General features: G+C 41.0%; 1 protein-coding gene across 1 annotated transcript in view; it reads left to right on the top strand.

The window, feature by feature from the left end:
* The window catches only part of MYOM1 (myomesin 1), a 70,215-nt gene that overhangs the window by 37,450 nt on the left and 6,116 nt on the right, over nt 1-26,649 (top strand). The window contains exons 18-35 of the mRNA XM_084279695.1: nt 2,467-2,663; nt 3,436-3,562; nt 4,384-4,568; nt 5,638-5,752; nt 10,449-10,605; nt 11,545-11,651; nt 11,773-11,817; nt 15,987-16,123; nt 17,194-17,338; nt 17,936-17,995; nt 18,255-18,322; nt 18,879-18,992; nt 19,628-19,715; nt 20,404-20,442; nt 20,536-20,641; nt 22,914-23,077; nt 24,514-24,550; nt 25,000-25,022. Of these exons, the coding sequence (XP_084135821.1) occupies nt 2,467-2,663; nt 3,436-3,562; nt 4,384-4,568; nt 5,638-5,752; nt 10,449-10,605; nt 11,545-11,651; nt 11,773-11,817; nt 15,987-16,123; nt 17,194-17,338; nt 17,936-17,995; nt 18,255-18,322; nt 18,879-18,992; nt 19,628-19,715; nt 20,404-20,442; nt 20,536-20,641; nt 22,914-23,077; nt 24,514-24,550; nt 25,000-25,022 (1,914 nt within the window). The remainder of the gene's footprint in view (nt 1-2,466; nt 2,664-3,435; nt 3,563-4,383; nt 4,569-5,637; nt 5,753-10,448; nt 10,606-11,544; nt 11,652-11,772; nt 11,818-15,986; nt 16,124-17,193; nt 17,339-17,935; nt 17,996-18,254; nt 18,323-18,878; nt 18,993-19,627; nt 19,716-20,403; nt 20,443-20,535; nt 20,642-22,913; nt 23,078-24,513; nt 24,551-24,999; nt 25,023-26,649) is intronic.

The following is a 26,649-nucleotide window of genomic DNA, read 5'->3' as shown; positions in this document are numbered from 1 at the left end:
CCCTCTGTGTTCTCCCTTTGTTGATGAATTATTTCTGCTGCTGCCTGAACTAATCCATAAAGATTAATGAGATCGTTGGGCCAGAATAAATTGTGTGTCTGCAACGTCCTGGCTCTCATTTGTAGCAAACCTGCATACCTCACAACCTGTGAGCAGAGAGGGGTATCTCAGAGCAAACAATTTCATGGGAACATCTTGAAGGGATCAGAAATGTGACTTGGAAGATCTAATACTAAAATAATTGTAGCAAATGGAGATTACTATTAACTTTCCAGATCTATTCTGCTCTGAAAAGTAGACCTTATTAAAAGAGCATTACTTGTGAGTAGGTTGAGAGGTATTCCATGCATCTCAAATTTCTGTGTATTCAAACTTAACATTTTGTGTATAAAACCTGTGATTTGTCATGCTTTGGCTGTCCTGGTCACTGTAAGCATTTCTTCATTATGTTGACTAAACAAAGAAGAAAGAATGTATTCTAATGCAAAATGTCTTTGCTGTTTTCTGGCAATTGCAGGGGGAGGATTGCTTCATGGTGTGTGTCCTGAACTGAGTGGTAACGCTGGTGGACTAACAGACCACACTACCAGCTGGGAAGGCATGCATGAGTCCTCCCAGCCTATCTTTGACACAGAAGCTTTGCTAAAATGCAATGCTAAATTTAATAGAGACACAGTACCCCGTAGCTCTGACAAACTGGGGAGTACAGGAGACAATAACATGAAAGAAATGGTTAAGGACGCTGTCACATCCGCATCACAAAAGGTTGCTGCTAATCAGGCAAGTAAGTCTCAACCTGGGGATGTTTTGACACTGGAAAAAGTGGAAAAGAAGAAAGATATAGGTGAGAGTTATTAAAATAATTAGACTTCACTGCTTTCGTACATCCACTTCATACAATTGTAATGTCTGCTTGTCTGTCTGAGCCTCAAGTGAACAAACTCTCCAGTGATGCATCTTCCATCAGACCCATTAATTACATGCTCAACTCTCCATTAAGATCATTAAGCACATTGTGGTATCAGACACCACTTTACAAACTTAGTGGCTACTGGAAGAGAAACATATAAATCCATTTACTAATTTAATAGCTTGTTTGACTACATATTAAAGTATCCAAGACACTGTATTATTTCTAAATCACTTCAGTAATTTTTTAGAAGTCTTGTTACCTAGTCTCTGGGTTATGTATGTGTGAGGGAAACAAAATCTGATTACGATGGTAAGCATGAAAATCCGTGTTGTGTTAGGATGTATGAAGATCCTTCGCGGATTTGTGCCTAAGCTTCATCTTATCCTCTGAGGCGTAGGGCTAATGTTATGTTTTATCTCTGACTGACAGCAATTTTTAATGAGGAAAAACCTATCAAGTTGAAGGCACACACACAAAATCACATTTTATCTTGTCAACACCTAAACACCCACCGTGCCCAAGAAGTGTGGGGCTTGAATTTCATTTAAGTCCTGGTATCTGGCCAGTGAACTGAATTCCTCCCCAGGCCTCTGAAGTGACACTCAAAAGGCTTGTGCAAAATGTTGAACAGAAAACAAAGCAGAGGCACCTGGGGCTAGCTGACACTGAAAATAAAACATCAAAGTTGAAAGGAAACATATATAATGTAGAATTTCCATCAAAAGTAGGACTTCAGGGTCACAAGAAAGGCTCTTCACTGGTGCATGACATATCGAGTGTGGGCAGGAAAGCATTTCCCCACTTGATACGGAAAAAGCTTTGTAAGAGCATGGGTTGGGATGAAGTTAATGGTTTCTGTATTGTTAAAAGAAAATTTTAAAATTTAGGATTATACAGCAAATGTTTTAATGTAAGTTCTAGTAACAGACATGTTCCATTTCTGGTCAGTCTACAGTGCCTATGATTGCGCTTCCTTCCATTAAGGTAAGATCATGTGATGGGTGCAATGATAAAATTTGCACAGTGTGTAAATTTAAAAGGAAAAAAAAAACCAAACCCAAAAAAGAATGAGCAGATAAAATCTGTTCTCTGACGGGAAGAAAGTGGGCTTCTTTTAAAAACGGAACTAGAGTGAATATTTTATGTGTGAAAAGGAGTTTGCTTTAGCAAAAGAAAAGAAATCATTGCATCTTAATTTTTTTTTCCTTCTGTAATGTTAGTTTTAATTCCTCATTTTTCACAGTTTTAAAGAGAGTCCTGATCACTTACATCAGAGCTGCAACTGCAACACATTCTTTCACGATGTATCAGCTTGCTTCTCAAAAAAACAAATGATCCTGGAAACTAATTCCTATGTGGTTTGGACTTTTTCATTTGGTTTATGGAAGCTTTTATCCTGCATTTCTTATTCCAACTCCAGAAACTTCCTTGACCATGTAAATATTGTCCTAACTAGGAAATGCAGGATGGGAGCCACCTGAATACAATAATTGAATGCCAGTCTGACTATTGAAATATTACTTCCTACTTATGTATTCTTCACATTGAAACAGCTGCTCCTTCTCCACCTTACGACATCATGGTACTTGAGAGTGTTCGTGACTCGATGGTATTAGGATGGAAACAACCTAAAGTCACTGGTGGGACTGAGGTCACCGGCTACTACGTGAACTATCGTGAAGTGGTTGGTGGAGTCCCTGGGAAATGGATGGAGGCCAACATTAAGGCCATTAGCGAGAGGGCATACAGGGTAAGAGGTAAACTTCTGTTACTGCTGTGAGTGCAAACAGTATTTCCAAAACAGAGCTCAAAACCAGACTGGGATGAATTATGATGCAGTGTGCAGATTGCTGGTTGGAGGGTTTTAGATTCGTGGTGATAAATGTATTTAGCTCTGCTAAACTTCTCTGCAAAATTATTTGTACACTTGTCTCTTAGTCTGGCACCAGCTGTCACCTGCGAATTCACTACTCCAGACATCGCCTGCATTTTTGCAAGTCAGGCCCTCAGAACAATGTCATTCCTACTGGGCTTGGCAGACCTACCCCAGTGCTTGCTGGTGCTGGAACCAGCTCCGTGCCAGCTGCGTTTTGTGGTCAGTTCTTGACCCAATTCAGAGACAGTGCTAGCTACAACCTCCCTGAGCTGCTTTACAAATGAAAGGCAATGCCAGGACTGAGTTTCACCCTGCTGTGAGGACAACTCTTGCCTTAAGTGAACTTGTTCGGTATCACGAGACAGATTAATATAATTGTTGAGTGATGCCCTTGTCCTTCCCTGACTACCAAAGTGTCTGTCATTAGGGAAGGGGTTTACAATCTGAGGGTGCTAAGACCACTTATGTATGCTCTGCCAATTTTAAGAGGAAAAGCCAAAATAGTTACCACCTTATGTATGATGTCAGTAAAGCTTTCAATTCTTCAGGCACTTAAAACCATCTCATGTGTTCAGTAATTGTCATTGTGCCTTTCTTCTAAAGTCTTAATCCAAAGTTAGTAAGTACCATTTTATTGGTTCTGCAGATTCAAAACCTGAAGGAGAACATGGTGTACCAGTTCCAGGTGGCTGCTGCTAACCTGGCTGGGGTTGGGACACCCTCCCTACCTAGCCAGCCCTTCAAATGTGAAGAATGGACCATTGCTGTACCTGGTAGGATCCTAAGTGGGAGGTGGAGGTTATGCACAGCCCAAGGCTGACCTGTGACTGATTATCTAAGTACCCAATGTCTTCAGTTTCCAGGGCAGTCTGTTAACAGACACTGAAATTCATACCCAGGCTTGAATCTCCATCACCTTGATTTAGTACTTTTACAATGATGCATAATCCCTATTTAGTTAGTTGCATTTTTACAAGCAGCTTTGCATTTTCTTTATCTTTCCTGATTGGTTCCTGTACTGTGTCTGTCACTTTGCTTTCTAGTTTAAATGGCAGACATAAATACCTGTCTCAGGTACAAGGCAGAGAAGAATGGGGTCCTCTAATCCTTGTCTAAAAGTATCACTTAAATATGTCACTCATTGAAATCACAGAATCACAGAATGTTAGGGGTTGGAAGGGACCTCAAAAGATCATCTAGTCCAACCCCCCTGCCAGAGCAGGATCACCTAGATTAGGTGAAATGAATGAAAACAACCTCCACTGACTTCAGTGGACTTTAGAGCAGTCCTTGAAGCAGGACATTAGCTTAATAATTAACTTATTTTCCTGAGTTTGGAGATTATTTGTCATTTTTGTTTGTTCATGAATATTTGATCAAGATACCAAATCTCAACAAATTGGACTGCAGGGTTTTTTGCTAGTCTTTTTTCATTGTCATGGGTTGTATTTCTACCGGGTCTAGATACGATAGAGAGGAGCTGAACTTGTTATGTCAGCTCTGGGTGTACAACATAGTTTTTGAAGTCTTATGCATTGACCCTTTGGGGATTTCTTTTGATATCACAGCTCCAACTTTTATTCTTAACTTTTAGGGCCGCCCCATGATGTCACATGCACAGAAGTTAGGAAGGACTCTCTGGTTTTACTGTGGAAGGAACCAGTTTATACTGGCCGTAGTCCCATAGCTGGTTATTATGTTGACATGAAGGAAACTGAAGCGAAGGAAGAACATTGGAGAAGTGTCAATGAGAAGCCACTTCAAAAGAAATTCTTGAAGGTAAATAGCTTAAGATTCAAATACTGGTATAGCAGTATAATCTTGAGGAAGTCAGCCTTCAATAGCATCATCCTGTGCCGATCATGATTCCATTTAATGAAATATACAATAGTTTATGTTTTGCTGAGGATTCACACATGTAATGCCCCTATAGTCAGACAAGCAAGCAACTCAGAAGACAATCTGGTATGGCAAGCCTAAAAATAACAGAAAGCACTGCTAAAACCAAATACCAATTAGGCAGGAGGTGACCCTAGCATTTTCTAGCTCGAAGGGCAAGATAGTTATCACTACACAAAAACAGACAGCACAAAAATAGATGTGATTGTGTGGCAGATGATTCTAACACAAGGCACCCTCTCCTCACATTTCATGGCCAACTAAACCTAAACTTTTTGCGCTATTATGCTACATCATTTTGTGGAATGACTTCTAAATCCAGGATCAGTTGTATCTCCATTCTAGAGATACATCTGAAGTAGGTTTGCTATTTTTATGCTTTTCAGAATATTTGAAAGGCAAGTAATTTTAAAATATGATCGTTTCATGTATCTTTTAAAAGACCATTTGCAAGTGTTATGATGTAAGTACGATTCCTCAAGTCACTACAATTATATCTGTAAAATTAAATGTCCTTCTGTTCCTAAATAGGTGTGGCTGGCACTTATTACCCTGATAATTTCTTTTTTAAAAGCTAGAATTCACATGCAGTAAAAGATTATGCTGTTTCAGAGGTCAATGTACATGAGTTAAAAACATCCTGTTCCAATAATAATGATCCTTTCACAAAGAAATCAATGACAGTCATTACACTGTCTAAATGTTAGCTATGCATACAAGGAAGAGCAAGCCCAAGGCATTAGTCACGTCACTCTGGAACTTTAAACAAAACAAAACAAAAAAAACCTCCCACAAAAAAAACACAAGGAAGAAATATTTGTCAACAGGAAAAGCAGCAAAACAAAGAGAAAAGAAATGTCAGGCATGGAGATGGGAACTGTAAGAAGATTAAAATGCAAATCAATGTTTTGTATCACACCATGCATGTGTGTGTATTTGCTTCCTCCAGATTGGTGGCCTAAAAGAAGGTGTGAGCTATGTGTTTCGTGTGCGGGCAACAAACCAGGCTGGTGTTGGGAAACCATCGAATGTCACGGATCCTGTCATAGCTGAAACACGGCCAGGTTTGTTAGAAAGGCTTCCTCTTTTTTTGTCATATTTGAACAGGTTCCTGTTCTGTGATGCGTTTACATACAGTCTGCATGCGAACAGCCTGACCCTTCTCAAGTCAAACCTTTTTGCTAGGCAGGAAATCAATTAAGGGTCATACCTTACTTTCTTGTCTGGTATATTTTAAGGTCAGAACAGATTTTCCTACTGTAACTACAGGGTCAGGAATATAAAAATACAATAAAGCTGTAAGATTTGCATGTATCTATAGATGAGCTCAAGCAAAACATTCTACATATGCAGAATTTGCCCTATAGTAAGCCAGTTTATCTTTCTCCTTTCTTTATGTATTACGTCTGAGGAAACGGTAAGAGAAATCACCTTTTTGGCTTTAAAAACATAATTAAGTCAGTTTGGAAAACGACTTCAGTAGGAATTCAAGTGCAACTCTTTGCTGGAGTCATCCTTGAAAGCTGGCTCCAGCAGTGTCTACAATACCATCAAGGAACATGGGAACCAGTGCAGAAGTAGAATCTCCATACTTGGAACTTCAACCCCCTGAGTTTTATTTAGCTGCACAGGTAGCAGAGGTGACTTTGATCAGAGCCAACACCTTTTTATCACTTAAAGATAACAGAAAATGCAAGCATGGATTTGTGGCTTACTCATCTATAGACTATTTTAGAAGCAGAGGGTCCTACAAATGTCCTTTTAGACATTTTAAAGAAATCTAGCAAAAGGTTAGCATGATGTAAGAATGTACAGAGGCATAACCCAGCCTAGGTGCACTATACACCCTCTTTTCCTCTGACAAGTTCCCTTCCTCCACCTGCAGACTTTCATATCTGATCCCACCTGGAAAGGCTTCTAAGAGCCATAAAAGAACAGGAATGAAGACAGTCAGCAGGCAGGCAGTGGGCAGGCAGGACAGCATGGGGGTCTCGGGCAACTGGGCACAGGGAGCACCAGCTGCAGTGAAGGGGCATAGGCAAAGGAAGTGACTCTGTGGGCAAACAGCTGCCTACCCTGCCTACAGTAATAGTCAGGGTTTATTTGGGATTGTATTGTCTGTGAGGTATTGAGCAGACGTCGCTGGCAATCATCAGCTCCCATTCCCACTCCAGCTGCCTCAGGAACTCTACCTGAACATCCTTTCCCTATTCCTGACTCCCAGACTGCAGCAGCACTGGCACAGCTCTCACAAATGTCTGTTCCTGGTTATGGCCAGGCCAGCAAAAATCTGAAGAAGCCTTGAGTTAGCTCTTAGTCAGTCAAGAAAGTCTGAAAAAGGAGGTCTGAAGCTGGGGGTGTAAAAGAACTGGAAAACTCAGAGTGGGGAGGCTGGGTGACTGCTAGGGAGGCTGGGATGAGAAGAGTGGACTGAGAGGAGTGGATGGTAAGAGAAGGTGTAAGATTGGGATACAAGGACAAATAAGGATAAGTGTGTGAGTTAGAAGGGCTTGGGACAGGATCTTTCAAAAATAGAGGAGCCATAATCTTAGATCTACAAGCCACTGAAGCACTAGGGCTATTTCCATTACCTGCAAGCAGAATTTAGAAACTTATTCTTGAAAAAAGCTTATATGAAGCAACCACTTCTAAAAAAGAAAATCAAACCAGTATTTGTAATAAATTTTTGTTTGAGGGTTAATATCAATCCAGCAGACCTTCTATAAAAACTTGTTATGATGACAGTCTTTGAGTGTACTAAATGAAGGATTATTTATGCCATTATAATTAAAAGCCCCCCAAAACAACCCAAACATAAACTCTTTTGAAGATAATCATCATGAAAAAAAAAAAATTGTACAGCATTTTCAGTGTTCACCCATATGAGACTTATAATGCCCTCCTGGCAATATGAATTTGAGCAGAACGTTTGGTTTACAGATGTCACTGTTAGAGAAGGAGGTACATCTCACAATCATGGCCCTTTTGCATGTAACGTTTGGGTTCATAAATGTAGGGTCTGAGGGATCACAGCAAAGTTAGGTTTTGTCACTGTAAAATCTGAGGGATGCTGAAAAAATCTACTTGTACAAATCTGGTTGACCCATATTTTGAACTGAGACCTGCATATACAGTGTCTACCAAACCAAGCTTCTTAGATGTATTAAGAAAGGACAAAAAGCCTATTAAAAATAATTATTGCAGAAATCAGACTCTTAGGCAGGCTTCCACCTTTCTCAATTAAACCACCCAAATCTCAAGAACAATCATACCTTCTTTTTTTTTTTTAAAAAAAATTACCATAATCTTTTGGTGTTGCCCAATGAATGCTGCCTTTATTAACATCTTGGATGGAGACAAAATATGGTCAGGTCCCCCTAGGCAATTCTTGCTTTATATGTTGCTTTTGGCAAACGTGTAAAATTGCCAGATGACTGAGCTTTCTAATCAAAGAATGTAAGTAAATAATATCCTGAAAGAAAATATTTGCTTTAATACAAATGCTACCAGTTGTCTTTACCCAGTGAAATATGTAAATACAACAATGCCATATCTTTTCTTGTTTGAAAACCACATTTCATTTTTACAGTTATCTTCTAAAATTAAATTAACAAACCACCCACACATAAATAAATACCAAACCAGCCTGCTTTTGAGCTGCAACTTTGTCTTTAGACGAGAGCACTTTGTTATGTGTGGATCTCACAGGAAGCAGGGGGTGTTCAAGAGCCGACTGCAACTCTTTCCTGGTGCTGTGCTTGGTTCTGGTGCATCTTGGTGGAAAGAAAAATTTAATTCTGATCCTGCACTAGTCACTTGAGAAGGGCTTGAACCTCATAAATTAATGAATCCTCCTTCCATTCAACTTTTCTGACTAGCAGTATTCAAAATGATGCCATTAATTCTAGTGTTTTGAAGCTGGCTGCTTTGCCTTCCTGTTATCTTTCCTTTCAATGCAGTAAAACAGTCAGATAAATGTAGATTTGCTATCCCATCTAAGTCTTTTATTTCTTATGATGACTTAAAGAGCAGTTCTAGATGATATGTTGATACCACCAAGCTATCTAGAGGAGGGAAATTAAGACCCTGGTCAGAAATTTTAATTATTTTTTTTTCACTCATATTAATACTAGAGGTAAACACCATCATAACTTCTGGAAATAAATTCTATGTGATTCTATGTGTTGTTATTATAATGACAATACTTCAAAACAAATATGAAAGGTTGTGTCCTTCAAATGAACCTTCTGACTGTAATTCTTTGCACATCTCAAAAAACTGCTATCAGAAGATTAATGTGCTAATGATCTACAGGAAACTAAACACCAACGAAATGTTGAGTGACGAATTTGCATATAATAAATTAAATTATTAAAAATTGCAAATGTGCTGCTGCCTTGTTAAATATTTGTAGACCTTAGACTTCATTTATCACATACCCATACATAACGCGCTTCATTCCTGTGAGGGCTGGTAAATAACAGTAGCAAAATGTGAGTATTAACCTCATCTTTCATTAAATGGTTATGGCAAATTATAAAGGCTAAGCAAGCTCTGTGTACACAAATTGTCATCACAGGAGCTACGCACAGTGCTGGAAAGGACGTGTGCAGTATTAGGATGATGAAACACAGAGATTTCCTTGTATGCTTGAGGCTCATTAAGAACTACGCTGAAAATAAAGCATTTAATCTCAATGTCAGGAATAAGGCTCTTTAAGGTACAATACTTCATGGAGAAAGTGTGTCATTAGCATTCTGGGCAGCCCAGAATTGTGTTAGGCTAAGTAACATAACATGAGTGCCCTATTCAGATGCAAGATCCAGCTCAAAGCTGTTTAGAAAAGGAGCCTGGATGTTCTCCAGCACCTCTCAGTGCACACACTCTTCCTGGCATTCTCAGACAAGTTGCTGAAATGAAAGTTAACACCACAGATTATGAGTTCACCGAGTTGCCCGAATCCCAGACGACATTCCCTCCACTTCACTGGGGTGTGAGAGGGTAGGATAGAAGTGCCTTTGTGTTTCTGATCTGGGATTCACTCCCAGGGTCTTTGAAAGGACAAACTGGGTCACTTTATCCAGCTCAAGGACTGTAGGTACTGTCAAAACCGGGTGGGCAACTTAAGCAGCTAATTGCAAATATTCACTCCTTTTGTGGGCCTGGGATTAATGCTGTGGACAGTGGCAGGGCCAGATGCCAAGCCCAGCAATTAAACCAACCTCCCAGGGTGAAGCCAGTCACTGAAAATGTGCCTCAGTTGCACAAGTGAGTCCTCATGGGGCAGCTCCATTGTTTCCTCTTTTGCCCACCGCGCCTCTTTAAACACCATATTCCCTTTAGAGCTCTTATCTTCTTAGGGATTAAGAAATTCGTGCTGTATAACGGAAGCCCTGACTACCCTTTGCCATGGAAAATATTGCTGTTTAATATTTCAAACATTTACTGGATTTAGAGGCTTGCTTCATTTTTTTTTCCCTTCAGGTTTTTCCAGAGCAAATATAACTCTCATATGTGCTTAGACTTGCTCAAATAAATCCACTGATTTATGATGCTCTTTAATCTGTTCCTAACCTTTATGGTTTAGAATAAGAACTGTTCTTGTGAATCAAAGACTGAGAACACCGACCTTTGCAGCAATTGATATGCCAACTGAGAAAATGGCAATGATCTGCTTATTCCACCCTATAAATTATATCAATATACATTTGTTTGCTGGCTTTTCTGAGGAAGTGGAATCTCCTTGTTCTGCTCTTTCAGGAACCAAGGAAATGGTGGTTGATGTAGATGACAATGGAGTGATTTCCTTGAACTTCGAATGTGACCAGGTGTCTCCAAACTCTAAGTTTGTTTGGTCCAAGGATTACGAACCAATTGAGGATGACTCTCGACTGAACATTGATACCAAAGGCGGAAAGTAAGAACCCCCAGGGGCAGCAATTGTCTCATGTTTGAGAGACCTACGCAGGCCATAGAAATCCATCCTTTTGGATGTATTACCTCTGTAAGAGCTGTATCTGCCTGTGTTTCTGGAAGGCCATTTGGAAATTGTAGCGTGCTCAGAATGAGTCAGGCCTCCTGTTTAAGCAATTTAGTTAGGTTTAGACATAGGGAGAGAAAACCTGTGCTCTGTGATCTTATAACCTGTCAATCAAGGCAAATTATTATTATTGTTATTATTACCACTACTGCTACTACTACTACTATGATTACTACTACCATTATTATTCCTATAGTTATTATTTTAAATCTCCAAAGAATAAAATTATCTGTCTGCTTGCAAAATGCTTTTGCCATGTAACACTGTCGCAATCTTTGGAGGTGCTGGAGTAAGCAGGACTGTCGTCTGACAGCGTCGCCACAGCCTGATTTGGCAACTTCCATAACGCTGTACAAGCCGACTCAGTTTCTTCAGGCCTGTGACAGAGAGGAAGAAATGGCAAATGCACAGGTTCAGCCTACAAATCACCCGTGTCCTCCTCCAGTCATGCAAACCGTACAGAAAGAGAGTGTCCCTCTGCACTCTTGGTATTGCACATGAAACTTGAATCAGCCTGTACTAATAGTATCCTTTCACACTCATCAAAGACTTGACAACCTGACAACACTTGACAACACGCTTGAGCTAGCTTAAACTAGCTATCTCCAGTGCTTCTGGCACTGTCTGAGAGTTGTGCCATCTTTCTTTGTACCACACATGGTAGGACCTACCCTGGCTTACAATGGTCAGCGCCCCATATTTGCCTGTTCATTCAGAGCAAAAGCTAATACAAGAATATTTTTGTCTGGTCTTAGAGACAAAAAGGAGAGGTTTGGTTCAGACTGATCTATTTCATTCTTTTTGTTTTTCCTAAAGGTCAAAAGCTACCTTTAAGGATCTGGGAGAAGATGATTTGGGAATTTACTCTTGCATTGTTACAGACAGTGATGGAGCTTCATCAAGCCACACAATTGATGAGGAAGGTAGACACAATGTCTTTTAAGGACGCTTGTTTTACTTTAATGTCTGCTTTTTCTTGCTGCTGTGTCTCTCAGATCCATAGGGCACGCACACCTTATATTATTTCTTTTATGTCTTTTGCAGAAATGAAACGCCTCCTTGCTCTGAGCCACGAACGCAAATTCCCAAGTAAGTGAATCAAACATATCTGTAGGGGAGACCTTTGGGTGCAGCAGGGTATCTCAAAGCTTTCTCTCTCTCTCTTTCTCTCTTTCTCTCTCTTTCTCTCTTTCTCTCTTTCTCTCTCTTTTCTTTCTTTCTGTCTGTCTGTTCATTTGTGTATTACTGATGATCTTCCTGATCAGTTGCAGGCTACTGGTCTAGGCATATTATAAGTCTATATAATAGTTGGAAAATAAGTATCCCATTGACTTTGTTTCCTCTGCAGAACAGCCTTTTATATGTATTCAGCATACCTAACCTGATTTGAAAAATTCTCTTAACTGCTCCAACTGAAGTTAATGTAAGTTAAAGTTAATACAACTGCAGTGATCTATGCATACAGAATTTTCTGCTGGAATTTATTCCCTTATTCTTTTCTGTATCACTTGACAATATCAGCATCCTTTTGGCTGCTTGGGATGGTATTTTTATCACCTCCACAGACCTACCACACCTTTGTGATATTCTGGTAGTAGCACAACTTGATTATTTTTATTGGAATGTAAAGTGAATAATGAAAAAAAATAATAAATTGGATTGTATAATGAATCCTATTACACACAACAAGATGAGACCTAAACCTTGTCTCATCTTCTCCCACTGCATTCTCATCTTCTTCCTTCCAGGCACTAAAGCTCTTGCCTATGTTTTAATATCTCCAGCTTTGTGCATGCACTGCTGGCAACTCTGCCATCTCAGCCCACATTGCGCCTCTCAGCTTAGTTAAAGCTTGGCAGCAGAAATGGCTCGTTTTTTTGCCCACATCATCTCTCTCATTTCCTTCCGTGTCTTTTCCATATCAGCTCTACCCTATGCAACATATTGTGTCACCTTTTGACAGCTTAATGACAGCCTAAGCATCCCCTTGTTTACTCCTGCTCCTCCCAGTTGTTTCCTCCTAATTATATCTTCATGCAGAACGTTAGTCATCACAAAACTTCAGTGCTGTCACTTGTCCTTAACTTGCCCCAACCCTTCTCTTCTGGGTGCTCTTCCACACTCTCTGTTCATAACCAACATCACAAAATAAGCTCCTCAGGACACAGACAGTGTAGTCTTTTTTTTTGCACTGTGTTAGGTAACGGTACACTTCTGGCTGTGCATGAGGTTCCAGGAGGCAAAAAGGGAGATCACTGCGGAACATATTCTAATGTTCCAAGGAGGAAATTGTCTGACTTGCTTTGGCTATCTGGGCCCTGTGGACAAACACACAAAAAAATTACAGATAGGGGTTGAGATAGATCTGGCTATGGCTGTGAGGCTAGAAGAATAATAACAAGCTCCTATGGATTAGCATAAAACTTGAGTCATATCTCCAGATAATCTGTTTGAGGATTATTCGGGTTGTCTACAAAAAAATATGAGTTGCTGGGCATTTCTGATTCAACACAAATGTTGCTTTGTTTGTACTTCTAAACTGCATCTAGTTGTAACTTCTGCTTAGAAACATCTGCTGCCAGTAGCTCCTTGGGAAAATAGGTTGCTTGGGTAATGGAGCCTTACAGAACCCAACTACATCTGGGCACGGCGGCATAGTGGTGCTAGGCAAAAATAATTCCTTCTGACTCCTTGATTTAGCAACTGCCCAAGGACTCCCTGTCAAGTGCTCACGGTAATTTGTGATGCTATGCAAATAAGATGTAAAACCGTGTAAGCACAGTGTCTGGTAAATGCCTAAAGAAGCTGTCAGTTGCTGCTTATGGAAATGTTCTAAAATGAGACTTTTGCTTGTGGAGGATTGTAGCACAGATTCATCCAGTTCCTTTGGGCTGGGGAGTGAACAACCTTTTCCCACAAAAGAATCCTTTTGCATCCTTTCAGTACTTTATATAACAGCTTCTGAGATACTCCCCTCTTTTCCGTGTTAGACTAAGACATTCAGAGTTAATTGCATGCAGATCAAGTGGGGGTTTAAAATTGCTGTAGAGCTGACAGAGAGACAAAAGCACCGCAGCCTGATGCCTATTCACGCCCTCTCCCTCTTGCTTCCGCTGGCTCCTGTAGCATTTCAGTAGCTTTGTTTTGAGAAATTATGCAAGACATGACATTCCTTTTGTTTCTTATGAGCCAAGTGATGCACTGGGTGAGGAGGCTTCACAGGGAGCATTTGTACTGCTGGGACACACTCCTTTGGGGTTGTTCTTTGCTCCCTTGTGGTAGTGCTGTCCCTCCAGGCTCCTTTTAAACTATTTTCCTCTCTCTGGTTTAAGCCTGTGCCTTTTTCATAATTCTCTTTTTACCTTTGACTACTGCTTCATCTCCCAGAAGCCTTATTTTCACCAGAGACAGGTCCTGTGCCACTCAGGAAACAAAAATACACATGCTGCTGTGGAAGGGTGTAGGTGCACAGAAGGGAAGGAGTTGGAAGACCCCTAACTTTGGCAGTGGGGTTGGATGTCAGGCCTGCTCCAGAAGGCACCAGAGTCATTTAGGATGGTGCAAATAGAAAGATGGGAGAAACTATCCACTTTCTTAGCCCTGGTCCTCTCCTGCTGTAACTGGGGTTTCCTATACATGAATTTTAATAAAATAGATCAGACTTGAATAGAGTAGTTTTCAATTGGAAAGGAGTACAGTAGGGTAGAGTAGAGTAGAGTAGAGTAGAGTAGAGTAGAGTAGAGTAGAGTAGAGTAGAGTAGAGTAGAGATATTAGTTAGATATTTAGAAGAGGAAAAGAATCCTGTCATGGAGTTCATCTGGGAGGAGGTGTATCTTTATCACCAAAGTGCATCATCAAGCATATCACAATGTGTTTGTATGCTGTTCTGAGCTGTTCCATGTTACATCCTTGCAATGCAGACTGAGTTAAAGTTAACATACAGCATATGTACACCCTAGAGCATCATTTTCTTGAAAATTTGAGCATCCACTAAGACTACTAAAAATGATGGATGTGATTAAAATAAGCAAGGTGCCCCAATATCAGAATCTAAGGGCTTGTAATTAATGTTGGTGATCAAGATATCTTAAGAAAAAGTTAAAGTGAAAGCAAGCTAAAGACTTCTACTAAAAAGAATAAGGGTAAATAAATAAATCTAAAATTACTTATAGTGCTCTTTATGTGATTTATTTTCCTGCTAAGACAGGGAATTGATGTATATGTAGAGGATTGTCATTATTCATAGGTAAACAATATGTACTGGAGAGATCGTGTGCGTGTGGTCATATTTAGTGAGTTATGGGAGGTGGAGGTTCCACCCAGCAAAGGATCAGAGTGCTTACAAAAATCTCCCAACCTGGAGCTCAGCAGCTGACTTTCTGATCATGCTTCATGCTTGGGGGTTTTTTGGGGGGGTCTTTTTTTTTTTTTTTCCTTCTGAGTCAATTCACTGTCCTGCAATAATATCATTAAGCAGCTCATTAAACATGGGGCCGTGCCATACAGACTCATATCGTGCTGCAGAGATAGAATCATAGAATGGTTTTGATTGGAAAAGACCTTTGAGATCACCAAGTCCAACCATCTATCCAGCCTTACTAGGTCCAAGACTAGACCATGTCTCTAAGTACAACATCTACACTTTTTTCAAACACCTCCAGAGATGTTGACTCAACTACCTCCCTGGACAGCCAATATCTGACAACCCTTTCAGTAAAGAAATTTTTCCTAATATCCAACCTAAACTTACCCTGCCACAACTTCATACCATCTCCCCTTGTCCTGGCACTAGCTACCATGGAGAAGAGACCAACCCCCACCTCACTACAACCACTTTTTTGATAGTTGTAGGGAGCGAAGATGTCTCCCCTCACTCTCCTTTTTTTTCCAAACTAAACAATCCCAGCCCCCTCAGCCACTCCTCATAAGACTTTTCTGCTAAACCCTTGCAGCTTACCTTTGGAACAGATTTAGCCTTGTATTAGAATGGACGGGGACTGGCATAACTCAAATCCCGAACACTCCCAGTCTGTACCGACCTAGTGATTGAAGGAGTAGATGATTAAATCTTGTCTGTCATCCTATGTACATGTGGGTGGAAAGGCATGCTGTCCACAGTAAGAGCTATCATAAGCCAGTTCCTTTGCGTGCAGTATCTAAGTATGAAAGGAAAGAAGTGGCTTTCTGATTACAGAAGAAAATAATTGTTGGGGCACAGGTAAAGTATATCCTTCATCCTTTTCTTTCTTCTTTGTAGCTGTCCCACTTGCCTCTGAGTTGGCAGTGGAAATTTTGGAAAAAGGAGAAGTGAGATTCTGGTTGCAAGCTGAAAAACTGTCTGGCAATGCAAAGGCCAACTTTGTATTTAATGATAAAGAGATTTTTAATGGAGAGGTAAGGCTTTTCATAGCTTACAGGTGTTTGCATTTTTATGAGTGTCAATGAGAGTGTCTCTGTCTCCAATATACTTACAACTAGTGTTCCACACTAACGCTTTTCCATGAGAAATAGCACATCATTGTAAACAACATGGCAAGATTTTTGTCTGTAGTTCTGAGCTCCATCTGAGTTCTGCTGGATGCAGTCGATGCAGTGGAGTTAAATGACTTCCTTTCATGAGAAACTTTTTCACTGTGAGGATGATGGAGCACTGGAACAGACTGCCCAGAGGGGTTGTGAAGTCTCCTTCTCTGGAGATATTCAAAACTTCCTGGATGTGTTCCTGTGTGATTTAATCTAGGTGATCCTGCTCTGGCAGGGGGGGTGGCTAGATGATCTTTTGAGGACCCTTCCAACTCCTAATGTTTGGTATTTCTGTGATTCCTGCTTCCTTTGTGGCTACCATGTGTTCCACTAACTGGTGGGGATGATAGGAATTCCTGCAATAAGGTAGTCCCAGAAAGCAGCTGCTGTGGTCTTCAAATAGTAGCCGAAATTCATCCTATCTCCTTCATCCATGCCCTGATATACCCTTGTCCTTGGTTCTCACCTCTCTGCTGTTTGGAGGAATCTGTTACACCAAGGGAAAATTTCCAAGCGGTTGTTTCCAGCAGCAGACATGACATGACCTGCTTTTATTGCAACACTGGTAGTAACTAGAAGGCAGAGATGGAGCATTCTACACAACACACCCCCCCCAACCCCTTATTAAAATGTCATTGTCTCCAATACATCGTTGTTGTGACGCGATGTGAATCTGAACCTTTCTCATGGAAAAGAACATGGTACTCACCACAGAACAGGCATGTCACATGCCTGTATAACATTAGTGAATAGGCTTCCCCTTTAACAGATTTCTTGTTTATTTGGGTTACATGTTTAGACCTGAAGCTAAAACTAACATCAATCTAAGTGGAAATCGGAATAAAGAAACCAGGATTTCACCTAAAGACACTATATAACATCTGGCAAATATTTTCTGACTCTGATATCTGTTAATTGTCGCTTTACTTTCATTTCTGAAGAAATATAAAATGAAGGTGGACCAGAAGACCGGCCTTGTTGAAATGATTATGGATAAACTTGAGGACAAGGATGAAGGGACTTATACTTTCCAACTGCAGGATGGAAAAGCAACCAACCAATCCAGCATTGTCCTCATCGGTGATGGTAAGCTGATCTATATTGCGCAGTAGGCTGGAAAAATTATACTGAGGTTATTGTCTCAGATGCCACCTTCACTTTCCACTGTTTTTAGTATCAATAGATGTTCCAGTGGTTTTTCATGTCACAGTGCCTGCCTACCTCATATAGTACAGGGCACGTGTGTGAGCCGCAATTTTAACATTCTGGGAGGAAGGGAAATTGTTACAGAAATGTGAAATATTGCAGCCTGCCATGGCCTGCTTTTCTACAGGCTGAACCAAGTAGCTACACCTCTTTGAGCTCAAGCGGCTTGCCGACTCTGCTGCTGCTCATTTGCCTTCCTCTTGAGAGCGGAAAGTAGCTGTACTCATCAGACATGATGAGTGTGCTTCATCAGACATGACATGTTAAACTCCTGATGACTGCCAGCAGCTAGGAAAGTTGGGATAGCCGTAATCAGCTTCTGGCACTTGAAATGTTCAGTGAAAACCTGACTCTGGGGCAGGATTCTCATTGACCTTCAAGGGACAGAGCTGTACCTAACTGTTACAGTGACATTCAGAACTGTACAAATGGTATATGATGTTTAACCTTGTATTTCTTGCTGGTTTTAATTCCTAGTGTTCAAGAAGCTGCAGGATGAAGCAGATTTCCAGAGAAAAGAGTGGCACAGGAAACAAGGTGATAATATGGATATTTATAAGAATCACAGATATGTTAGTCTGTTAAGAGATTGTTTATATTGATATTTGCTAATTCAAAATAGATGGGGTTTGTTCTGTTGTATAGATGTTTGCCTTCCGAAGAAGAAATAGGAAAATTAAAACCACATTAAAAAATAACATAATATTTTTGTCAGGAAAAATACATTTGTCTTTGGCTTTGTATCACAAGTACTATTGATGTGACCTTTAAAAAATATATCTGTAATTTTAAACAGGTCCTCACTTTGTGGATAAACTGGGATGGGAAGTTACTGATGACTGTAACGTGATGTTGAAATGTAAGGTAAGGGGTAAGGAAAACACAGAGTACAATGTTCAAAGCACTTTGACCTGCCACTAGTCAGATGGCGAGGCTGGGAAGGGACTAAAGGCATGCCCTTTGTTGGGGTTCTGACAGCTGCATATTGGATAGCGACAGAGCCTCTGAAGGCAAATCATCCTGGGGTGACTGCTATTGGAAAATAGCTTGAACTTTTTTCTTCAGGTGTTAGCCACCCACCCAGGAAAAGGCACCTGAATAGCAATGAGAGGTCTTTGTAAATCCTGGGAGTATCTCACTTTTGCCTGGTTTATATGTACAGAAACCCCCTTGGCAGTGTCCACTGGTTCCCTGGGTTCCTCAAAAGCTGTTGGCAGCTCTTTTCTCTCTCTTTCAATCCCTGCTGTTTTCCCTCTTGCATCCCTCATTTTAATATGGGAAGCCTGCAATTGCTTGCTGTGATCAAGTTGTAAAACTTGCTGTTCTTTTGTGAGAGCTTTCAACAGGCTAACCCATGCCACACGAAGTTCCCCTGCTGAAACGACCAGAATAGTTACCATGCGGTTTTCACCCATCCTAGGTGGCTAACATTAAGAAGGAAACACACATTGTGTGGTACAAAGATGACAGGGAGATAATGGTGGATGAAGAACACGACTTTAAAGATGGCGTGTGTACTCTGCTGATATCAGAGGTGAGTGACTGTCCTTGTGAGCCCGCAGTTGAAGTTAGTGCTACGCATTCAGACGGACGATACGATCTGACCCGATATTTTAGCAGAACAAAGAAGGAAGGAAGTGGGTTTTAAAAATGGAAAACTTTGCAAGGCGTCTGCGTTTTAGCTAAAGCAAGTGTCTATCTATAACTGCTCATTCAGATTTTCAGGAAATGAGGACAGAAGAGATAACAAGCTTGCCACTTCCTTTGCGTGTCAGTTTAAAAACAGTGAGACCACATTTATGTTTCAAATGGCATTTGGAAAGCATTTGTCACTGTGGCTCTCAAAGCCACCTCTCAGAGTCACCAGAGTGGTCTGCTCTGTGCCCAGACTTGCTGCAGATGGGGGTATGATCTGTATTCACCATCTCAGCTGAGGAAGGGGAGAAGTGTCAGGGACCCTCCATGGCTGCAAGCCAGGACACCCTAGCCAATGCTCATCCCACCACTCCGTGCAGGAGTAGGGTAGCAGGAAGCAGGGTGGAAGGGGAGCCCCACCCTGGGCATCAGTCACCTCCCTGGGGATGGGACATCAGCTGGGTTGAGAAGGAAAATCTAGATTTTTATACAGTAACTGCTCTGAAAACTGGTTTTACTGTTACAACATTGCAGTTTTCTAAGAAAGATGCTGGCACTTATGAAGTCATACTGAAGGATGACAGAGGAAAGGACTCCAGTGAGCTAAAGCTGAAGGACACAGGTCAGAACCACTTTCTGCATGCTGTCAGCCACACCAGCTGACTGCTCACCTGCAAGCAGATTTGGGCTAACACAGGCAATCATGTGTATCACCTTCCTGTGGCTTTGTTCTTCCTGTGTGTAAGAACATCTCATGAGAAACGCTGAGGTTCTTTCAATTCAACTAATATTTGAATACAGCTTATTGCACCTGGGGTCACTATAATTTTGTGACACTACGATGAGTAGCACCAAGCAAAATGGTGACAGGTTTCCTCAGGGGCCATCACTACTGTAAGCTACAAGGACTAGGTAATTTTAGAAGATGCCACCTTTTTATTACCTTTTGCCATTAGGCCTCTCCACTCATTGCAATGGGTGGAATTTTTAAAATTTCACTTATGTTTCCAAGCAAGTGGAGAAACCCCCTGCCCATTAGCGTGGCTATAGATGGGTTAGCGCTCAAAAAAACTAAGTCCAGCTGCAGCAGTAATTCATCAAGCCTACTGGCAAATGAAGTCTGGAAATTGTGGAATAACGGGCTATATTTCTGCATTACTTAGACTTTTAATTAATATGCTTTATGAGGTAGATCCGATTTCTTTTCCAAACCTACTGGGGAGAATAGTTCAGAGCCAGTACTTGTCCCATTATTGATTGTGCTCGTGCTGCAGACACAGAGTCTTAGTCTCTGGATTTTATTTCCACAGCTTTTGCTGATCTGATGAATGAAGTATGCAGAAGGATTGGTAAGCACTTAATTCTCTTTTCAAATGAATGACTCATTGTGGCACTCAATGAATGGCTGCAGGGCTGCATAAAACCATGTGTTCTCCTTTCAGCTTTATCTGCAACAGACCTGAAAATCCAGAGCACAGCTGAGGGTATCAGACTGTACTCCTATGTTACTTATTATGTGGAAGATCTGAGAGTAGGCTGGGTGCACAAGTAAGTATCCAAAAAGCTGGAAAAAGACAGTGCAATTTTGTTTTTCTAGACTTAGAAAGGACCTGGATATATGAGAGCGACGAGACCCAGATTTCTTCTCACCTACCATGAGTCCTTCTTTCATATGAGTTAGTTTCAGTGAATTATACCCATGTAAAACCAGTACAAGGGTCAGGTGGTGGTGGTGCTGGGCTCTCCTATCATTTCCCTCCTGAGTCCCATGTGCTGGGAATTTCACTTAAGAGGTTAAAAACACAGGTGTCCGCTTATCTCTTATGCCATGGGATGCTGTCAGGGCCATGCTGCTTCAGAGCACTTCCCACCTGCCAGGTGGGAGCTGCATCTTCCCCCGAATCAGTTTTAAGGAGTGATGCAAATTTAACTTGAAAGACTGGCAAGCTTTAGAAGAGGTGAATACCAGAGACACCCAGCCTGGAGTTCTGCTTGTCTAGAACCCACAGTTCATGGGAACTGAGACAAGTTCAGTACCTGAAGGGGGCCTACCAGAAAGCTGGGGAGGGAGTTTTTAGAAGGGCATAGAGTAATATGATGATACAGGGGTGATGTGCCACTGGAACAGGTTTCCCAAGGAGGTCGTGGATGCCCCCTCCCTCTCAGTGTTCAAGGCCGGGTTGGATGGGACCTTGAGCAGCCTGGTCTAGTGAGAGGTGTCCCTGCCCATGGCAGGGGATTGGAACTAGATGATCTCTAAGGTCCCTTCCAACCCAAACCATTCTATCATTCTGTGATTAAGTGGGCATATCCTCCTAGTGCATGGGTTCATGCTTAGGTGGGAAAGCAAGTTTCAGCATGTGCCTGGGACAGTAAGATCCAGACAGCCCTTCCTGTTAGCGCCGAGAAGATAAACAAGACAGGCAGAACAATGGAGATTTTAAAAAAGAACTGGAATGCCCAGATCCCCATAAATTAATGGGAGTTGCATACCCAAAACCCATGAGACAGCTTTGAATTCTCAGCCGGCATAAACAACACACACAGGAAAACGCAGAGAAGTAAACAGCTTAGATTTAACAGTAATAATAGACTTGAATTGCTACTACATGGTAGTAGTCAGTCTTTAGGATGGAATTTGAATTAATGATCTCTCAGTAAAACTCATGTAAATGAGGCACAGAATACCCAGGATGTGCTGTACCAGTCTGACTGTAGTTATTGACATTGATGCTAACCAGCAACCCTGCCAGAGAAAGGAGAGCAGTTTGAGGTTTTTCTGGTTTTTGGCATCCATTTTGCCCTGGTATCACCAAGAGTCCCAAGCATTTCTAAACTGGAAATGAATATGAAATATTCTGGATTTCTTTTCCTCTCTTAATGTTGCCTCTCTTTCTTTCTCTCCCTCTCTTTGTCCGCTAATTTTTAGAAACTAATTTAATATTGAAGCACATCAAATTGATGTAGTGAAAGTGTTTTTCGACCATCTAGTATACTTGAAGTTATCAGCTTAAAGACAAAGAGAAAATTAGTAACTTATTTAACTAATACCTTTTGCCTCATCCAGGGCAATTAACTGTTTAGCTAGGAAGCTGAGAAATACCTATGTCAAAGTATGTTTTACTTTAAATGTCAAAACATAGCAGAGCATCAGAAAACATTCCAACCAGGCAAACATAATTTGTAATAAAAGGGCGGGGTGGTGGTGGTGTTTGTAGATACAGCCTGGTATAGTTTTCTTTTGCCCAAGCAGAAATAAACTTATGCTAAGAAGAGAATATGAGCATCCACAACTCAGAGAGGTTGTAGAAGTCCTGTCCCTAGAAGTGTTTAAGGCCAGATTGAATGAGGCTTTGGGCAACCTGATCTAGTGGAGGATATCTCTGCCCATGGCAGGTTGGAACTAGATGATCTTTGAGGTCCCTTCCAACCCAAACTGTTTGGTGTTTCATGGGTTACCCTTTGGAGATCTGGGTTTTCAGTTTGTATAACTCTTTTTCCTCAGAATTTGTGTAACTCATCCATGGTTCAGGTCATAGACTAAGATGCTGTGTGGTGCTTAGTTTCCATCTGGTGTTAAACCACAAGACCTTGATGCAAGCTTGGAGGAGAGCCAGAACTTGAACAGGGAAAGACTTATATTAGTTCTGACCTGCTGGCCCACGGCTTTAGTAAGAAATCAACTTTAGAAGTTTCAAAATATGGTGGCATGCCAGAGCAACCTTGGAAGTCACTGTAGAAGTACTTAGGGACGCACCATGAGCAAAGCCTGTTGGTTCTCCAGTCAAACAAAAGGGTAACTTTGCTGTATATTTTTCAGCGATACCCAGATTAGGTTTACAGACCGAGTGAAGACTGGTGTCACTGGGGAGCAGATCTGGTTGCAGATCAATGAGCCAACTCCACAGGACAAAGGCAAATACACAATGGAACTCTTTGATGGCAAAACAGGGCACAAAAAGACGGTGGATCTTTCTGGACAAGGTAGGCCATTCTCTCTGCAAACATCATCTGGATGTGGCCATTACACTGGTTAGGCAGGAGCATCTATCTATAGCAGCATCTTGCAACAGACCTGCTACTTTTGGGGTTGTGGGTCTCTGCATGTGCCCAGAAGCCTGGCAGTATTTGTGAGGACCGAGTAATTTGTTTTCCCCAATGTGTGCTCTCAGGTTATAAATTGCAAACGGCCTTTTCCTGCTCCAAATGCCCAATTGCAGTTTCCCTGCCGAGACATCAGCCCTATTTCTGAGCTATCTTACAAAAACCCTCGTGTTCCTGGCATTGATTGGCAGTTTTAAATACAGACTGTAGCTCTGAATGCCTTCTGTATCTCTGCCTTCCAAGTTGTAGTTGGAGGAGGAAGTGAGGGACAAGTTTGTTCTGTTACTTTCCCCACTGCATTTCTTTGATGGATATAATAGGGCTCCTTATTCTTCAGAGATGTCAAGACTGGTCCCTTTCATCAGCATGATAAAGGACTGTTAGGGAAACAACTGAAATTATTTGGACTGACTCTTGGAAGCTTTTACTCTGAGACACTTCTCCGATCCTACGGAACATATTAACTCTGTCCAAACTGCTGAGTTTCCATTCCCAGCTGTTCCCATTCCTAAAGCTTTACCTTGGGTCTGCAGGCTCCATGCAAGGGCAATAACCTCATACCTACTCCATGTTGCTCCTTCTGTACTTTATCCCCACTTTCCAAGACAGGAGATTTCTTCTTCTCTTTCAAAACAGAGAGGTTGACCTCCCACATGATGGTAGTTTAGCTGGAATTCGCACAGGAGACAGCAGTTTTACTGTTGTGTTTGTTCATGGACAGCAGTGTGATGCTTCAGAGCAGCTGTGAAAAGCACTTGGAAGAATAAAGAGCTCTTGTATTTCATAAGTCAGTGGTCTCAAAAGTAGGGCGTGTGCAAGATGATCCACCGAAGTGCGGGAAGAAAAATATGACAACTTCAGGAGTACATCTATATAATTTATAAATAAATACACATGGGGGGTGCATGCTAAAATAAAATTTTTGCTGATAGAGGTGCACCATCAAAAAAGGTTTGGGAGACCACTGCTGTAACCTATGATTTAGGTGGTCTGTTGTGGGTTTCTTCTTTTGTTTTGTGAGATAATTTCAGCCTACTACTCTCCTGCTATCTGTCTTCAAGCCCAACTTTTTGAAGAAAAAATATATTTATGCAGTCATATGTATATATAACAGCTGCTATAACAGCTATTATATTATATATGATATAATGGTTGAAACATTCAGCATTTTAGGGCTTATACAATATACACACGTCCATCCATTAATATTTCTTTAATGTTTTCCACATTTTACGTGTATTTCGACATTTTAAATTTAAACTTGTGATGATTTATCTCTGAACCTACCTTTAAAGTCAACTTTTCTCTTTACAAAGCATTTGATGAAGCCTTTGCTGAGTTCCAGAGATTAAAGTAAGTATGATGCCATCTAAATACAGTAATGGCAGTCATAAAATAATAACAACGGCATTTGTTTGTTGTGTGCTGGTGCTAACTATATCCTATGAGCCAAATCCTAGACCTGCAGAAGCCCGTAGGAGTTTTGCACATGACTTCTTTGGTCTAACTCTTATATAAGAGTTAGGTAGCAAAGAAAAAAGCAGTATTGCCAAATGATGGGAAAGATTTTCCTTAACGGATTAAAGGCAGTTAAAAACAGAAGCTGTTGATCAATTATGGTTTGGACAATGGAACATTGTTTAGTAAATAATGTAGGTGGTTGGGGGTCGGTTGGACTAGATGACCTTGGAGGTCTTTTCCAGCCTTCATGATTCTATGATTCTATAATACTTCAAGTGAACCTTAGCTGAAATTAGACTCTTTTTTTTAAGAAATCTTTCTTTTTTTTTTCCCAACTCCAGGCAAGCTGCAATTGCAGAGAAAAGTAAGTGGGCCTTCTTTGACAATGGTTGGAATAAACTGTTTATGAAGGGGTTTTTGTCTTCTCCAGGAAGGTTGTGTTTTGGGAAAGAGAGGGCATGTATACACGTGTACATGTATGTGCTCATCCTAAAATTAATTTGCCTTTGCACCAAAGAGAAGGAAGGAGAGTAATTTAGCATTGGTGCACATCACAGCTAATCACACTACAGATATGGGTTATATTGTTTTTTCCCTAAACTCTTGTTCTCACTGCCAGTTAGCCTTCTCTAAAAATCAGCCTTATCGTTGAGATCTTTCACACACACTCCCTGCACAAAACTTACTTTGTTTTCAAAGATGCAGAAAAGTGTCAAGCGACTCTGCATTAAATACAGAAATGGGTAAGAAAGCCACAGTAGCTTCTGCATTGCTTAAAGACAGATCCCTGAATCCCTTCATACTTTTGCCTGTGTGTCAATTCTAACATAGCAACTGAAACAAAAGTATGGATTCATTTACTTAAGGGTCGAGTCATTAGAATTCAATTTGAATTATTAAGCTCCATATTCTCCCATTTCACAGAGAAATGCATGGAAACAGTGTAACACATCATAAAGTTCTCCCATTGCAGATGACTTTCAGACCTGCACAAAAACCAGAGCACAACTAGCATATGAAAAGTTATTAGAGAAAAATGTGTAGGGAGATCTGAGCTACTTTGTGTAGATCCAGGCCTGGAGGTTGGTGGCCCTGACTGTGGCAGGGGGGTTGGAACTCTATGATCCTTGGGGTCCCTTCCAACCCAGGCCTTTCTATGACTCTATGATTCTAACTCCAGGCTTTGGAAATGTGCAGCCATCCCTACGAATCGTGGCTGAGAGGGCACAAAGGATCACTAAGAGCCTTGCCCTGGGCATTTAATTTCTAACCCTGGACTGTGCATAAGGGACTGACATGTTAAGTGACATGACACAGTCCCGTTCCCGGCCTCATAAGGTCATTATCTCCGGGTTCCTCAGCACATCTTTTGCAGAATACATCCAAGAGGAACATTCTGTACAGTCATTTCCTTCCTCTGCCAAGCTCCATCAAGACTTAACAACAAGCAAACTCCGTACTCCAGAATAAGTGCAACAAATCCTGCATGGGATCAGGTTATTGGTATTTATGTAAGATTCCTAGGGGACTTTGAGCTCAAAGTTAGACTGAATATCGATCTCATTTACACCCTGATGCATACAAAGCAGTGGAATTTCAGTGCTGTCACTGAGACTGTCTTTGTATTTAGATCAAGACCTAATATCCACCACTTTAATAGCTGTCATTCATATCCTTTTCAAAACAAGACATTTTTAGTTTCTGACAGTAAAAAGATAGAACGACAGATCTCAATAATTCAGATATTTTTTGTGTGTGAGCTCAAAAGTAACACTGAATTGATGGCAAAATCTGCAGGGGACACCACGTGTACTTTAATTCCCCTCTGTTAGTGATTGACACCAGCTATTAACACATCTCTTGCTGTGAATCCAACATTTTTCAAAGTCCAAATGGTGTGCTAAGGACACTGAATAGTTCTCTGCTAGTGCAGATATCAGAGAGGAGCTGTACATAAAGATAATATGAAAGAACTAAAGGGAAAACAGAAT

Source organism: Gallinula chloropus, assembly GCF_964237585.1.
Source record: "Gallinula chloropus genome assembly, chromosome: 2".
Classification (NCBI taxonomy): domain Eukaryota; kingdom Metazoa; phylum Chordata; class Aves; order Gruiformes; family Rallidae; genus Gallinula; species Gallinula chloropus.
This window is presented reverse-complemented; position numbering and strand designations above follow the sequence as displayed.